This window comes from Lepus europaeus, chromosome 3 (assembly GCF_033115175.1).
Source record: "Lepus europaeus isolate LE1 chromosome 3, mLepTim1.pri, whole genome shotgun sequence".
NCBI lineage: Eukaryota > Metazoa > Chordata > Mammalia > Lagomorpha > Leporidae > Lepus > Lepus europaeus.
The window spans coordinates 69,889,767-69,907,668 of record NC_084829.1 but is presented as its reverse complement, the minus strand read 5'-3'; the positions used below and the strand labels follow the sequence as shown (position 1 = coordinate 69,907,668).

The following is a 17,902-nucleotide window of genomic DNA, read 5'->3' as shown; positions in this document are numbered from 1 at the left end:
TCCTCTTTCAAGATTTTATTCCTTTCAATTCTTTCAATCTTTCCCCTTGCATGTGTGTGTGTGTAGCAGGGGTGCTTTCCCTAAGCTTTCATATTTGTATAGATTTCAGTAACTTGGAGACATAAAGAAAGGTTTATCTTCACTCTGTTGCTCCCTAGTCTACTATTCTCCCTCTGTCCTCACCCTTTTAATTGTCAATTATGTGGCCTAATCTGCTTCCTCCCTCTCCCCCTCCGTACACTGTTGCCTAATCTCTAACTCTTTAGGACTGCTTTGCATTTATCAGCATCTCTCTTCAGGACTGCAAGAATGCCTTCCTACCAGATTTTTCTGCTTTTACAGGAGTTCTCTAAATATCACCCTCTCTCCTGGAGTCCCCATTCCAGTTATACAGTTATACCTTGGGGGACACCACTCACTTCCTGTGATGCCATTTTAGAAGCTGACTGCTATGTTTGCAGCTACCTCCTGGTTGAGTTGTTTTGGTCCCTTCATGCCCACCCCTCAACCCAGCCCTCACCCGGACATCACGGCTCTTTTTCTCTCTCCTGTGAAACTGGATGGTGCTGCGGATGCTGTCTACTCCTAGATGTCTGAGTTTTCTTCCCGGTTTCCCTCTACCCTGACTTTCTGCTGTTACTGCCTATCTTCACAAGCATATCTTCATGTCTGGTCCTTGTAACACTCACCCCATTGAAATTCTTTGAGATTCAATCCTTCTTTGGATACTGCATTGCCTTAGTTTTTTTCTTCTCTGTCTCTTTCGCAAACCCCTTTCTCCTCTTATCTCTCACCTGATCACATTCCCTAAATTTCTGTCCCCATACTCTTTGCCCATCTTCTTTATTACTTCTTCATTCATCACCTCTACACTGGTAAATGATGAACCTCTGTCTTTCTCCCTAAAGCTCAAACAGGCTTCATACTGCTTTGCATCTTGTCCTTATGCAAAACAGAACTTCTGCTTAGTCACAATTACACTTGCTTGAGACCCTGAAAATTTTTGATTCTTTCACCTCTTTTGTCCACCAAAGGATAATCAAGAGCTAAGAACTCCAGTTCTTCCTTTGGACTGTCTCCTCTTCTGCCTCTCTACACATTCCCATGGCTCACACTCCAGGCCACTCCTAATCATGCTACGTTGTTGCATCACTGCCAGACACTTATTTCAGAGAAATCACTAACTAGGCATCAAGTAGAAAAGCACATAGCAAATTTATTGTGAATGGTCTTCTAAATATATTATCATGTGCCTTGGATATCTAAAGCAGATTGCAATATGGAAAGGGAATTTGAACCAATAAGAAATTTTTAAAAATCAGGTAGTTGCCTTTTAACCTTTTTTGGATGAAAAATTATGATCTCTTATCTATGATAATTATGAATGATGACATCTACCCTTGGATTAGAGGAATATTCTGTTTTCTCCAGTACAATGTGATGGTTTCTTGACTCTTCTTGTTTATGGTTGTCTAGGCTACCTCACCTAGTGCTATCTATAAACTTATTTTTATTATCCACTTCCTGCCCTAAAGCCTAGAATAAAACTCTGTACCCAGGAGCTCTGGAAAACAGCTCTCAGCAACATGACACAACTAGTCTAGGAACAATAATTTGCAAACTAACTCATCAAGGCCAGCACTGGACGCAAAAGCTCAGGCACCATGTAAGGGAATCTTTTTCTCTGAGAGATACTATGAAGTTCTAACTTCCACTTTCAGTTGAATTACTAGGGCTGTTCTTCCGACAAGAGGAAGGCTGCTGCGTGGGATCAAGGCAAACTGGTAGCCCAAGAGACTGTCCAGAAGTCAACATGAATGGTACAGATATAAAGATTGGATTTTTTTTCCCCTAATGTGTTTCCTATCCTACCTTTGGCAGGACTGTGGGATCATCTCGGTGGGAGACTGACAAGGGCTGTGTAACTAGGGTATCAAGCTCCTTTGGGGAAACTGTAACCCACTCATTCCATTTATCCCACAATGGATCTGAGTCGAAAGGAACTTACCTGGCTTTCTTCTAAACTCAAAACACTTGAATTCTAATTTGAATGTTCAAGCTTTGTAAAATCATTGTCCCTAAACAAAATGTCATGTCTTATAATTTTCAAGAGTTGTATGAGTAAAAGTACATGCCCTTGGGTTTAAGAACCTGTATTAAAGATTCTAAATAGACTTCCTGGAAGTCAGTTTATTGCCATTCAAACTTCTCTGCTTTTCCCATCTGATGAGTGAAACAGTATCATAGAATTTAATAATTTGGCATGATAAAGTTAAAATTAATTTAATTTAACTTGGCAATTCTTTTGCCTGACTTCTAATCTAGTTCTAGAATCCATAAAAAGCTTAAGGATGTAATCTAAAGGTGGTAAAGAACCCCTTAGGGATTGCAAAGAACATACATTCCTAACATTGACCTTAGCTGCACTGGCAAATGCCACTCTCTAGTGGAAGGAAAGAGCATTATTCACACGACTGGAGGAAGTTGCACAAATAAGAAGTTTCCAAAATGTTCTAAGGAAATGGCATGCAGTACACATGCAAGCATTGAATGAATGAGTGATTTCTAGACCCCATGGAAGGTTAGGTATAATATTTTCCTTTCATGTACTATAATTAAAAAGTTATAATATTAGAAGCTTTAACTGCATTCTAAAAACAGGGAGTAGCCATTTGGCCTGGCAGTGAAAACTCACTGGTCCCATACTGGAGTACCTGGGTTCAATTCTTGACTCGTTTTACTTGCCAGTGCAGACCTTGAGAGGCAATGATGATAGTTCAAGTAATTGAGTTCCTTCTACTCATGTGGAAAACCTGTATTGAGTTCCCAGCTCCAGCCTCAGCCCAGCTCCAGCTGTCATGGGCATTTGGGGAATAAAACAGTAGATGAGAACTCTCTTTCCACAAATTAAAAAAAAAAAAAATGAAGAGCATACTGAAAATAATGGGTTTTTACTTTCATTAAAAAAAAAAAAAGTCTTTTGGCTTATCTTATTGTTCTTAAGTCAATTTGCGGAGAGAGAAAATAATACTCAGAACAAAGTGTTATGATGGAGCATGGGTTTCTTTTTTTCTATTTAAAAAACTTGCAAATAAACATACACAGAATGTTTTATTAAGTAGACTATTGCATTTAACTTAATCACTTTAGAAATTACCATTAGTGGGAACTTCTATGCTGGTCTCTGTGTGGGAATGCACTGAGCAGAATGCCCACCTGCACGGGTGCCTACCACCCAGGTCCAAAGTTTCCCAAGGGGTCAAGAGAGCTGGCAATCACAGGTTCTGTATGTGGCGATCCCAGGTCTACCTTGTAAATCACTTCCCTAGGAGCAGTAGGTAAATGCCACTGGAGAAAGGAGAACCTTTGCTTTTCTCCTAAGTCAATTCAGGGAGATGCTTCTGGTAGCTCAGAAGAGAGTAAACTAATCTCCTTCTAGACTAAAAGTTTCCTAAGGGAATAGGCTGTGTCTTATTTATGCTAAGTCCACATAGTTCCTACTCCAGAACTTTTCACACAGCATGATACCACACTGACGATTATATGCTTTTTTACAAATCAGAAAGCTGAGAAATGTATCTAGTGATTCAAAACTCAGAGAGGAGAGTCTGAATTTTCAATCCCATCCAATCCTTCCATATTCATTGAGGTGTGAAAGGAAACCAATATAGAGAAATGGAAGTCCTAGGGTTCTTTTCCATCCTATGAAAGTTTATGGGAATAGCAATGCTTTTGGAAAAATGTCCAAGCAGGAAAAAAAAAACAGTTATTTTTCTATCTTATATGTATCTTATGGTGAACTTGCATTTTGAGGACATGCTCTAAGCTCTCAATTAAACAGGAAAAGCATAGCATTCTGATGCCAGATTACAGATCTGTTTGTTGGCTCCCTGTGTAAAGAAACTCCTAATGACTGTAACAGTCTGGGTAGTAAATATTTTTTTAAAGATTCTATTTATTTATTTAAAAAACAGAGTCACAGAGAGACAGAGGCAGAGAGAGAAAGAGAGGTCTTCCACCCACTGGTTCACTCCCCAGATGGCTGCAATGGCCAGAGCTGCGCCAATCTAAAGCCAGGAACTTGGAGCAACCTCCAGGTCTCCCACACAGGTGCAGAAGCCCAAGGATTTGGGCCTGCTTTCCCAGGCCACAGCAGAGAGCTGGATTGGAAGTGGAGAAGTTGGGTCTGGAACCGGCACCCATATAGGACTCTGCAGATGGCAGCCGGCTTTACCTGCTACGCCACAGTGCCGGCCCCAATGTGATAAATATTTTAAATTAACACCTATTCATATATATATATATATATATATATATGTAGAATGTATATATACACATATATAAATTATATGTAATGCCACCCTGGACTACATTAATGGATGTCTTTTTCTATAATAATTCTATCTGTAATAAAAATTATTTTTTAATTCATATCTGAACCACATATTGTGGTCAACTGCCACAACAGACATGTGGGGATGGGAAGGACACAGAGAGAGGCTGATTAACAGGTACAAAATTATAATTAGACAGGAAGAATAAGTTCTAGTGTTCTGTGTAGCATAGTAGGTTGACTACAGTTATCAGCAATTTATTGCACATTTCAAAATGGCTAAAACAGAGGATTCTCATCACAAAGAAATGATAAATGTTTGAGGTAACAGTACACTAATTACCTTGGTTTGATTATGACATATTTTGTGTGTGTATGTATATACACAATAATTTATCATGCTGTGCCCATAAATACGCAATTACTATATGTTGGTAAAAAACAGTTACTCACTGAATATCTGAGCATCAATGGATTTCAGAAATGATAGACATATAGATAAGAAAACCATAGAGCAATTTTAAGGCTTTATACCCTTATTTTCCTAGAAATTTGAGCCTAACTAAAACTCCAAGAAAAATAAGGCTCTCTTCTTGTACTCTTAAACATTATATCTTTCTAAAAGCCCCTGTTTACTACTGCACAGTAGTATGTAAATAAGGTACTCCAGTTTACTGTGCCAGCACACCCTTGGAGCATGGGAATAATTAAAGGGTCAGTGCATCTCTTGATTGAGAGCAAGCAGCTTTTAGAGAAAGAGAAATCAAATTATACAACATGGTAGAAAGAAGTGTGAGGAAACAGTAATCCAAAAATGTTGAATCCCTGAGAAGAAGAAAAAAAAAAAAAACTAGGAGCATTTTAACTGGAAGAAAGAAAATGATGGACAAATGAGAAAAAGAAAGAATATATTCAGGACAAATGTATATGGGAGAAAGGAGAGAGAGAAGCATGGAAAATGAATGGAATATATTTATACAAGCGTGAAGAAAATAAGTGTTTATTATTATTATTATTATTTTTGACAGGCAGAGTGGATAGTGAGAGAGAGAGAGACAGAGAGAAAGGTCTTCCTTTGCCATTGGTTCACCCTCCAATGGCCGCCGCAGCTGGCGCGCTGCGACCGATCCGATGGCAGGAGCCAGGTGCTTATCCTGGTCTCCCATGGGGTGCCGGGCCTAAGCACTTGGGCCATCCTCCACTGCACTCCCTGGCCACAGCAGAGAGCTGGCCTGGAAGAGGGGCAACCAGGATAGAATCCGGCGCCCCGACCAGGACTAGAACCCGGTGTGCAGGCGCCACAAGGCGGAGGATTAGCCTAGTGAGCCGCCGCGCCGGCCTAAGTGTTTATTATTTTAAAGAGATAATGAAAACACTACAAAATCAGTTTGAAGCAAACGTGTTCTATGAGACTATGAGACAATTATGAGACCTAAATGAAACAACTCTGTTATTTTTAAATGAATGTTTTGCAAATGACACTATAAATTGGAAATTTAATACTCATAGGAAATGATACTAAGAAATTATTATTCAGTCACCAATACGAGTTGCTATACAATTTAAATTAGCAGAACCTAAGGAAATTTCTTGTGTTTTTTTTTTTTTCAATGAATATTCACACAGGCCCACTGGCAATAGCTAGGTGAATTTTGATTAAAATCAAGGATGAAATTCCAGGCTACATGCCATCAGAAAGTACAAAAGACTGTACTTTGGTTTCTCTAGACATTCACAAACTATCTTGTAGGAATTAGATAAAAATCCAATTAGAAGACAAGGCAAAACGTAATTAAGGACTGAAGTGCATGATCCAAACTTAAGAAGCTATGGAAAGTAAATAAAAGTAAAGAAAACATCAAATGTATCAGGAAAAACTTTATAGAAAAATTAGACGTGAAGCTGACCTGGATTTAAAGGCAGAGGAACAAACATTCCTAAGACTCCTAAGTTATAAACAATCCCCTTAAATAGGTTATAAGATACTTAAAATATCATTCATTTATACAACAAATATTTATCATTCATATATTAATTGCTAAGCCCAATACTAGATCCAAGAGTAGTTTTTTGTAATCATTCTATCCTATCTGATGTGTGGGACCCTGAGCCCACAGGTATCATCCACAGTCAAGATATGTGTGGATAAGATTGTGGGCCCTACTTTGGTTCAAGTCCTGTTAGGACAGGTTATTAAACTCCCTATCTTGATATTGTGTTCCATTAAAGTATTATATACTAATAGTACATGGCAGAAATATTCTGGAGATTAAAAGTTAATACGTATAAAGCATTTAGAATAGTGTCCAGCACTTAATTAATTAAATCGTCTTTCCTCTAACTGTAATCTCTCTTGATCTTCTCTTCATCATTGTATTTATTTTTACTTAGCATCCAATCTCCACTCTTTTATTCTTGTCGTACTACCTAAATATATGGTTTAAATGTCCTATTTCTTCTCTTCACTACTGATTCACTTCTTAATTAACAGCAACCTGGCTTCTGCCCTTAAAATTTTACCGAAGGTTAACATTAATGAGCTCACAAAATCACTGAAGAATTCTACATTGCCATATCCAACAGTAGCTTGGTGTTTGTCTCTTTATACATTTTGTATTTAACCATTTCTCTTTTTTTTTTTAAAGATGATATTTATTTATTTGAGAGGTAGAGTTACAGACAGTGAGAGGGAGAGACAGAGAGAAAGGTCTTCCATCTGCTGGTTCACTCCCCAAATGACCGCAAGGGCAGGAGCTGGGCCTATCCGAAGCCAGGCGCTTCCTCTGGTCCCCTACATGGGTGCAGGGGCCCAAGCACTTGGGCCATCTTCTACTGCTTTCCCAGGTCATAGCAGAGAGCTGGATCAGAAGAGGAGCAGCAGGGACTAGAACCAGCATCCGGCAGCCCAGGCAGAGGATTAACATACTGAGCACAGTGCAGGCCCCTTAACCCTTTCTTAAAACTCTCTTGACACCCTTGATTTCCACAACAACTGACTGTGTTTTTAGACAGTGCTTCTGTCTGTCTGTCTACTCCATTTCACTCCTCATTTGCCCTAATCACACTTTAATTGCTGGCATTCTAAACATTTCCATCTTTGATATACTGTTCTTTTAATTGATTTTCTTATGGTTTTAGCTATTGTCTATTATTCCTATGTGTTCTAATTAATCCAAAAGCTGTTGTACATATACAAGGACTTCAAAAAAATGCAATATCATATAATATCATGTCCCTATCTTACAGATCATGAAACTAGTATTGGAAACAACTTATTTATAGTCATCGAATCAATAAAGGTAAAGTTTTTCATTGGCATCATAGTCCCCACTGGAAGTGTCTCAAGGTCAGGTCCATATCATCCCCTTTTTTTAATAACCTGGATCTAGAATATCACCTGGTAAACACAGTGGCTGCTAAAAACATTAACTGAATTAACTGTTATAAAAAGATGAATTATAATATTGCAATTATAAAATATTATCCTTCCACTGACTGAAGAAGAAACAGACTGTAGAATTACTTCACAGATGATATAAACAAGAATGAGGACCACTAAGACTGAGTTTGTAAAAAAAAAAGTATGTGTTCATCATGTACCCATACATTTAAATAGATTTCAAATATTACACTCTCAATATTTTCAAGAGAGAATTAAGGTTCTTTTAATTTGTAAATTTTATTGTATTCAAGTTTCTGATTTTGCTTTTAGAGGAGCCAAATGAAGGGAAATGTAAGTATCTGCACTAGCACAAATTCTCTGATAAAGGATACGATGTGCATGTTGTGTGTATACGGAATACACTGGGGTACCTCAACAAGTTCATGGAAAAAAACAGAATTAAAAGATCAACTTATTTTGGTGCAAACATTTTTTGAAATCCATGCATAGTTTTTTCATAATATATATTTTCCATTCAATTTTGGAAGATCTCTTACATATGCACAAATATTATACATATGATTACATATTATACACAGTGAGAAAGTTTGAACTAAGTTGAGAAATTGATGATTTCAATAATATTTAGGAAGTTTACCCTTCAAATAAACTGATTGCAAAGGATGAAAAAGATCGCCTGTAACTCTAGGATCGTGGAAAACTCTGAGATGCACTGAAGAATGTCACTAATTTAAAAAAAAAAAAAACTGGAGTGTGTGGTCAATTTGTCTCTCAGGTTGCAACCAAATAAAACTTCAAGTAACACACTCATAAATGTTTGAAAAAAAGGGAAATTAAAATGGAAACATCTACAAATCATTAAACATAACTATGAACCATGGCTGTGCAACAATTGGGCCTCAAGTAGTTTCACACCACTGGGTTAGGATAAAACATGCTCTGTTGGCATTTTCATCTGCCAAAATAGCCATTTGCAATTAAAAATTAAAACTGGCACTGCCTCTTTGCAAGCAATTATCAAGAGGCTGCTGGCTATCTTCATTGTTTATAGTGTTTCTTGTATCAGGACTTCATTCTGGTTTGATATGCTTTTTTCACATGGTTTACTTCTTGAGGGCTATAATATTTCCAGTATTAACATTTTAACACTTTCAGCATTTCCTAATTATAACACAGTCCTCAAACACTACAGCACTGTTTATATGAGTACTTTTGAAATAGACTGTTTTGAAGGGTATGGAAAATTTTTATGTTACATTAGCACAGTATAAGGCAGTGTAACTTGTTTAAGGTCTCTTTACAATTAAGGGAAATCAGTAATTTCTGAGCAGCAAAACAAAAATGAAAACAAGGACAGCAGCAAAAACAAAAATGCAAACAAAAGTTTCTACAGTGATAGACTCAGTTCAGAATAGAATATCCAAGTAAATAATAAAGTAATTCATTGTACCTAAAGGACACTGACACAGACAGCAGCCAATAAAGTAAAATTCCACAGAGAAACCAGTGGTGTATTTTGGAGATTTATGGTGTCAGTAAGTGAATCAACATGTATTCACTGAGCATCTTCCATGTGGCAGACATTGTACTGGGCACCAGTGATGTGGCGGAGGGGCAGGGAAGACAAGCAATAACAACGTTTCTTCTCCAAGCAGAGGAATAGTGACTTGTTCTCTTAGGTTTCCAGAAAGGTCACTTTGGCTACTCTGAGACACATTATCTCGGAGAATTAGAGTGAACTGAAAGTGACTAGCTAGGGGGCAACTCTGCAACTCAGAGGTAAGGAAGACAAAAAAACAACAGAAATATCAGATTCCCTTTTGTTCCAAATGTTCCTTCCCTCTTACGGTAGTATTTTTAGACTCCTTACAGTATTCTTCATCATTTTGGTTGGTCTAGAAACACTATTGCGCCCATTGCTCAGATGAAGATTTGGAGACCCATAAGGGCAAAATGACTCACCCCAAGTCACAAAGTTAATTAGCGGCAAAGCAGGGATCAGTCTCCTATCACTATTCCCAATATCTTTTCCTTTAAATGAATCATCAACATCTTACTTCCTGAAAAGATTTGGTAATTCCTTCAGTTTCACCTCTTTAAAATTCCTTTGTGTAAAGTTTCCAAGGAAAATTATTTACATACTCACTGCACACTTTGCTAGACATCTGTAAATCAGAAATGCCCAGGAGATTTCTCTGTAGGAAGCTTACCCTTCTATGAGGGCGGGGCCGGGGACAGGGAGGGAAGGCCAGGGGAGGGAGAGAGAAAGCAGCCCACAGTGACAACTCAGTGGGGGAAGCATTATTTTAATGACATTCCCAGAATGTCGTGGAACCTGAGACAAGGGGCAACTTACTCATCCTGGCACTGGGGGAAAGAACTGTCTGGAAATGTGCCCAAGGGGAAGTGGTTCTTGAATTGCACTTTGAAGAAACAGTGAGAATTGGAGAGCAAGAGTGCAAGGAGTGGGAAGAGTTCAAGAGAAAACCATCAGCAAAGGCCCAGCAGTGACACAGGACAGAGTTCAGTAAGGATGAGGTTCAGAGTGCCTATTAGCAGGGCGTGGCTGCAGGCCATAATGATGGACAGAAGCCCTGCTGTGAGGAGCCTGTGAGCCATTCCGAGGAATCTGGAGCTCAACGTACCCTACTGTGCCCATTTCCCCACCTCTTAAATCACATTTATGACTCTCAGTACTCCACTGACACTGCTGTAGCCAATGCCATCAGTGGCCGTTTAAAATGAACACTGTAATGAAATCTCACCCAATTTTCTACTCCTGTCTGCAGCTCTGGAAAGCTAACCATAACCTCCTTTCTGTACCCATCTTCCTTTGCTTTCATGAAAATAAGGGCTCCTGGCTTTTAACTTGGTGGTTGGCTTGCTCTCCCATGGTTTTCCCTGGGTTTTCCCCGGGCTCTTACTCTTCCATTCACTACTTGGTGTTGGTGCTCCCCACACTGTTCACCATGTCCTTCCTCTGCATTCTCTGACCTATTTCCTTGTTTTCTATTCATTGATTTAACTACCAAAAGACTGTTAGAGGCTTCCAAATCTAAATATCTAATCTATGCATTCAAATTAACCTTTAGATTTCAAATGCATTCATTCATAAAAAACATTTTATTGAGGGTTCTGCTGTGCCAGAAATAGTTCAAGTTGCTAATTCAAGACCCGACTGCTTCTGGTTTACTGCTGATTCCCATCACTTACAGTCCTTACCTGAGTGATTAAAAACATCCAAAGCTCAACACATCTAAATCTAAACTCGTCAGATTGCCGTAAACATGTGTCCATTACCCTTTCTCCATGATATTACTGAATGTCACTTCCATTCTATAAATTACCTGAGTCACAGTCATCTTTCCAGTACCATACATCAGAATGGTGAAAGCAATCTGCTCATTCTATCTCCTTCATATTTCTCTGATTAAACCTCTCCTCATTTCCACAGCTATTGCCTTAGTTTCTTCAGTAATCACCTCTTACCCTTCTAGAACAGCCCATGGTACACAGTATACATTTGTGTAATGAATTCAAGGATAAAAAAATATAAGAAAGGATGGAATTTTGAAAAACTGCTGTCACCTACTTACAGGTAATACTGACTCCGATGGAATCTTCAATTTATTTACTGAACTGAAGAACAGGCAACATTCATATCTGATTACATTTTTCCCCTGTTTTTCAACACTCAGTGACCACTACTGCCCTCAGCATAAGACTAGATTCCATGGCCGGCAATTTGAGACTTGTCTTTTTCTCCTCCCACCTCCCTGTGGCTGTACCCATCCTTTAAATACTTAATAGTACCTGGAACTACTGTGATAGCTCATAATTTCCTATCTTTGCTCAATGTGTTTTCTCTCCCAATATTATTCATTTCTCATCGCACTGCCTACCTAAAAATCAATTAGCTCATCTGTACAAACCCAGCTCATGCCTCACTTCCTCTTTGGCCTGTGCTAGTTTCTGCCTTGTCTCCTCAACTTCCTCCTCTTTTCCCATGTGGTTTTGTAACCCGCCCCTGTAAGAACACCTATAACATTGCTTCACACATGTCCACATGCCTGTTGAGTTTCCATCATGGAGTCTTTTCCTTCTTCGAGAGTGGAGACTTTTGTTTATTAATTTGGTAATTAGCACACAGTAGACACTGAAATATCACAGACTAATAAATTGCTGAATGAATGACTTTCAGACAGATTTAGGTAAGGGACTGTTATCATAAGGTTTTCATCTTATGAATAACACCACGAAGAAGGCTGGGAACAGAAGCCCAATGATCAAGAAGGAGAATATTACTAACATCAAATGGACAGCTAGTAAGAAACAGAATGAGACTGCAGAAGTAGGAAAGAGAAGGGAACACTTCTGAAACATAAAGTGAACAAACAGAACGTAACAGTCATCTAGAAGGCCTACTGGAACAAGCATGAGAAAGAGAATGACTCCAAGGCGGCTAGCTTAGATGACTGGACTGTTCCTTCTAGCTTAAAAAATGATGAATTCACAGGTAGGACGTTAAACCAAGCAAAGATACACTGGACACAGTGACAAGTTACAAGCATTTGTAACTGTTTCCTGAACAATTTCTCAGAACCACACTTACTGGATCAATGCAAATTTATACTTGGAGCCCCTTCGTGGGTTCCATTACTACCATGGTTATACTTCTAAAATTTTCCTATAAAGAGAAGGAATTAAAAAGGAACAAACAACATTTACAGAAATACATCATATTTGAATAGCTTGTCTTGTAAACTGCAGAGCGGGTGAAGACAGGAAACTGGCTAGCTGGCTGGTAAACCCTGAAGGGCAACCAAGGCACAGTGCTCCTAATCTCCACTAATTTACAGAGATTGGAAGAAAGTATTTGAAGTAGGTCATCTCCTGCTCTGGCCAGCCACCCTACAGGTAGGCCGGGATACAAACTCTTGGAACCACATTTTATGGCATTAAAATATCATTATAATAATTGTTTCATATTTAACAGAAATTTTTGTTTTACCTGAAACAGAGCTTTAAGCATACTTTTCTTATTTCTTGGCGGTGAAAATACTGGTTGACCAAGTGAATTCATTGATGAACTGGCTCATTAATCACAGTGCACTTGTTTTTGGCAAGAACCTTAATGTGCTACAAAAACTGTTATTAATGTAAGATTTGGGGATTCCCACGCTGGCAGGGAATTAGTTAGTTACAACTCTCTAGAAATTGTTTTCTTATAATTTGCTGTATTATTAATGGTCTGGTTAGGCTTATAGCTCAAAGCAACTTTACTTCACTAATTTAATGTGTGAAGTCCACCTACACTAAAACTCATTTAAAATCACAAGCAGCAATTGCCAAAAAATGGCCTCTTTCCCCATGGTCTGCTGCAATGGCACACAATGCTCCCTGAAGACGCTATCAGCTCTTCCCTCTCTGTGCTGCTATGGGTCTGCTACCCACATCTGTTGCTCAGATACTATGATTTCAGACTCCTGAAGTGTGTAATGCACAACTTCACATTACTTACAACGTATTGACAAGTCCGTAAGCTATCTCCTATCTACCACCAAAGACACTGCTAGATCAATAAAGCCAGGTAAACAGAAGTGCATCCAAACTTGAGCCATTTGAAAAAACATTTATTAATATTTAAAAATCCTGTAAGGCCACAAAAATCTGTTAAGCACCAAAAATACTCAAAAGAAAATGTTGCATTGCAGGAGGTTCTCATTGCTGTTCAAGAACAACACAGGAGATACAAAGTATGTCCACCAATCAAAGTTATCTCTAACCTTTCCTGAATACAAAACCCATAATTTACCCAACAAAATGAAAGCCTATAAATGGCATCATATTGAAAATTCAAAGTCATGACTATTCTGGGCATACTCTGGTAGAAACAATCACTATCCGTGCAGTATATATTTCCTGCCAGATTGAGCATTCACTTTGCTAAATGTTTTAGGATATCCTGACAGGTCAAAATAATCCACTAGGCTCATTAAGTAATAGGATTAATTACAGATCAACCCAACGAGACGAACATGGGAAACATCAGTGGTGTTTCTCTGTGTCTATCACTCATGACGGTAATCACATTTAATGATGAGGCTCTTGCAATCAGTGAATAACAGAAAGTTGTATCTTTTGATGCAATAATGACACAACAGGATATTGTCTTTGTGTACACTGTAAAGTAGAGAGTTGACTGGAATATTCTACCTCACACCACACAATCTGGGACTGTAAAATTTTCCAGACACCAGAACCCCACAGATTGTAGACTTCACCAATTTCCTGACTCCTACGTGGTCAAATTCCAGGTTCACCTATTTACAAAACCAGCCCCTTCTTTTATGTTGTCTTAAAAAAAGAAATGACTCCCATGTTGACGCCAACCCTTTATCCCGGCTGAGAGATATGTGTGGATGACCCGCCTCATTTCAAAAAGAAATCTAGTTCGTGTGTTCAAAACATATTTTACTACGAAACAAGGAACGCATCGGTGACTGCCTCAACTTTCTCCATGGGTCTCCTAAGACTGACGTCTTTACATTTCACTTTAACATTAAGAAGCCAGACAGGGTGCGGGTTTGGGGGGAGGGGACTAAAAAGAGAAAAAGAAAAAAGGAGAAAGGGAAAGAAAAAAAATGAAAAGAGTTGGGGGCGTAGCAGGCGAAAAACAGCCTTAAAATGTCCGGATCAACCTCACTCTAACGGGAGATTAAATGAATGGACATTGTGGGAAAAACAGTAGTAAACTTTAAAGCCACTGAAAGGTTTTAAATGCCTGAGGGGAAAATAAACATTTGCTTCCAATCATTTTCTCATTAAGCATTCTCTGCTAGATGGCGAGGGCCGACTTAACACACACACGCACACTTTGACTCCACGCCACAAACGCCGACTTAACCCACTGCCTGATCCCTGTCCGAGACAGCCCATTTGCGCTTCAGCGGGTGCACCTCGGCCCGAGCTCCTGCGCCCCACGGCCCGCGGCCGCAGCGAGGGAGCACGGCTTCGCCCAGCCCGCTCGGCTCTTGGAGACCTTGGCCACTTTCTCTGTGGCAGGAAGGGCTCCACGCACTGACAGATTTTCCGTTAGTGGTGGCTGGGGTGGTGGCGAGGCATGCTTCCGGACGCACTTAAAACCCAGCCGCTGTCTCCACCAAGTAGCAGCTTCCCCTGCTCCGCCCCCAGCACCGAGGACCCAGCCCTCGGCGTCTCCTCTCCCCACCCTGTCCCAACCTGCCAGCACCTCCCCAGTCTACTCTCAAGCCTCCCAAGGGCGCAAGTCCTCCCTTTGCATTTCCCAGCTCCCGGGCGCCCCGCTCGGTTGAAGTTTACGTATCTCAGGACCTAATTGCTCCCCATTATCCGCGGGGCTCTCCCGCCCCAGGTGCCTGAAGCTACTACCAGGCAGTTCATTGGGTGTCCTCAGGGAGACGGGTACCAGCTGCGGCTGTGGGACAGGTGGGGCTGGGGAGGTGCATGGCTCCAGGAGAGAGCCCACTAACACGTGCAATGAAATAAAAACCCCCACGTGTGCGCGCGTGAGTGTGTGTGTGCGCGCGCGCGCGACGGGCCAAGGCGCGGATGCCAAGCACGTTCCAGGGCACCAAGCTCAAGGGGCTTCAGGAGCGGGCGTGGCGGCGAGGGGCGCGCGGGGGGCGCGGGTACTCACACGAACGCGTGGTAGACGAACGCCCAGCCGCGGGGTCTCTCCAGCACGTTGTACAAATAGTTCTGCACCCGCCGGTACTTGACGTTGCGCCGGCAGCTCTGGCTACTCGTGTAAGAGAGCGGCTTCCCCAGCAGGCTCATCCGGGCCCCCTGCTTGCCCCGGCGGCTCTCCCTCAGGCCGCCGCCGCTGCCGCCGCCGCCGCCGAGCGCGGCCGCGCGGGTGCCCAGCAGCAGCAGGCCGTCGCCCCTGGCGGCCGCCGAGTTCAGCAGCACCCTGCCGCGGCCCGACTCCACATCCTTCATGCCGCTGCCCAGGCGCCCCCCGCCCGCCGCCGCCGCCGCCGCCGCGCCGCTCTTCACCCAGAGCCCGGCGGCGCCGCCCTCCTCTCCTCCCGCGTGGTGGCGGGGCATGGCATCACCACGGGCACCGCGAGGGGGGCGCCAGCGCCTGCGTCGGGGGCAGCGGCCTCATGTGCGGCGGCCGCCGACGGGGCGCCCGCCGGCCAGCGACCTTCCGCCGGGGAGGGGGGCGGGAAGCCGGCAGCCCGCACAGCCCCCGGGCTTCGGGGCGGGGGCGCAGGGGCGCGCGGAGGAGGCCGGCGAGGCGCAATGGCTAGCAGCTTTTAGCTTCGGAGTTCGGAGTCCGGACCTGTTGGGGGCGTCGCCGGGAGAGGGTTTCTCTCGCGCCCTCGTGTTCCCGCGGCTACCACGGCCTCCTTGCCCAAGTGCCCCCAGGGCTGGAGCCGGGGGAGTGCGGGGCGCTCCGAGGCGGCGCGCTCCCACGCGCGCACGCCCAGCCCCAGGCTCTCCGTTTCTCCGCTCTTTCCACTCTCCACGCCCAGCCTGTGTCTGCTCCCCTCTCCGCGGTGCGAGTGTGGGTTGCTTCTCCCGGGGGCTTTGGAGCTGTCCGGAAGGTTAAGTCGGCCAGGTGCCCCGAGGAGAGACGGGAGACGCAGGTCGCTGCGCTCTCCAGCCGCTACGCCGCGCCAGGTCCTGCCATCCTCCCGCAAAGGGTGCGAGCGGGCACGGCTCAGCCCTGCCCTGCTCTCCAGGTAGCGGCTCGGCCGGAAGGGGCGCGAGGGGCGACGCTCTGGGCGCAGCCAGCCAGTCCTCGGCAGCTCAGTGGGCAGGGCCGAGGGACGCGTCTGCTGAGCCCGCGAGGCAGGCACTGGGCATCTTCCCGCGGCTCAGTGCAGCCTGCGGGCTGTGACTTTCCATGCCAGCCTCAGACCGCAAGCCCGCGGCTAACTGGACAAGCTTCGCGGCTCGGGGGTGGGGTGTGGGGAGGGCGTCAAACTCCGAAGTGGCTCCTCTGCGGTGAGCGAGCTGCCCCCGGGGCTCCGCCTGACAGCCGAGCCCGGGAGACCAAACCCAGTTCCCTCCGTAAAGAAATTTCCATTTAAGTCCGAGAAAGTCATAAAACTGCTAAGTCGCGGTGGCGGTGGCGGCGGCGGCCCCAGTGCCTGGGAGAGGAATCCTGGAGGGTGAGGAGCCCCAGGACAAGGCTTCTCCGGTTCCCACCCCGCCCCTGTGCGCTGCTCTAACTTACTGGGTGAGAGACGTGCTGCGAGGAACCTCCGGCTGGGGTTCCCGCCGCCTCGAGCAGCCAGGCGCCCCAGAGCCTGCGCCTTTGGTCGGGAGGGAAGCCACGGGGCCACTGGCCTTCCGTGTGTGGGATAACGCCTTAGCGGTTAACCATCACACACCGCTTGGGGGAACTTCCTCCAGCAGAGGGGCTTTGCTCCCAAATGAGAGAGAAAACAATCTCCACTTAGACTGAACTAAGCTTGCAAGGTGGATTATTCCGCGTGCCTTTCTCCTGCCCTAACCCTAAAGCAATACTAAGGCAAAAGTCTTATTTCGGCTGTCTCCACCCCTCTGAGATAAACACTCTACCAACTCCCTCTTCTACCCACACCCACACCCGCCGCAGCTGCTTTCTGGGTCCCGCAACAGCTGAATTGAAATACTGTACTTTTACTTTTCATTGTTGTCGCTATTGTTTGCGCGAAGCCCTCTCCCGTGCTCCTGGTCGCCAGCAAGACCTTGCTTTCCCCCAAGCCTCTGGGCAGCAAGCACCAGCTCTGAGCTCGGTGCAGCTGGCGGCGATGCCACGTGACTGTGAGCCAAGCGCCAACACCCAGAGTCACTCTCGCTTTCCCCTAATACACTTCACACCCACGCACTGTGGAGGTGCGAGAGAGATTGCTCCGTGCCCTTCTATTCGAGGCAGCTGCAGAGAGCACCCCGGAGCAAGCGCTCCAATCCCAGAGCTGCGGCGGGGACCCCCACTGAAGGCGGGGGGGAAGTTTGCTGCTGCTATATTTAGACTCCCCACGGAATTTCTGTGCAGGGACTTTCAGAGTGAAAGATCTGGAGACTTAAAATGACTTGTGTGCGCGCTTTAAACGAAAATCTTGGCTGTTTCGCAGGCAGTAAAACGAAAACCACTTCCTCTTACCCGAACTGTTTTTGTAGCAGACTTCTAC

The 17,902-nt window shown here is 43.6% G+C and overlaps 1 protein-coding gene across 1 annotated transcript in view; it reads right to left on the bottom strand.

The window, feature by feature from the left end:
• Positions 1-15,824, bottom strand: part of KCNQ5 (potassium voltage-gated channel subfamily Q member 5) — a 617,705-nt gene extending 601,881 nt beyond the window's left edge. The window contains exon 1 of the mRNA XM_062187575.1: positions 15,415-15,824. Within this exon, the coding sequence (XP_062043559.1) occupies positions 15,415-15,824 (410 nt within the window). The remainder of the gene's footprint in view (positions 1-15,414) is intronic.
• Between the last annotated feature and the right edge of the window lie 2,078 nt (positions 15,825-17,902).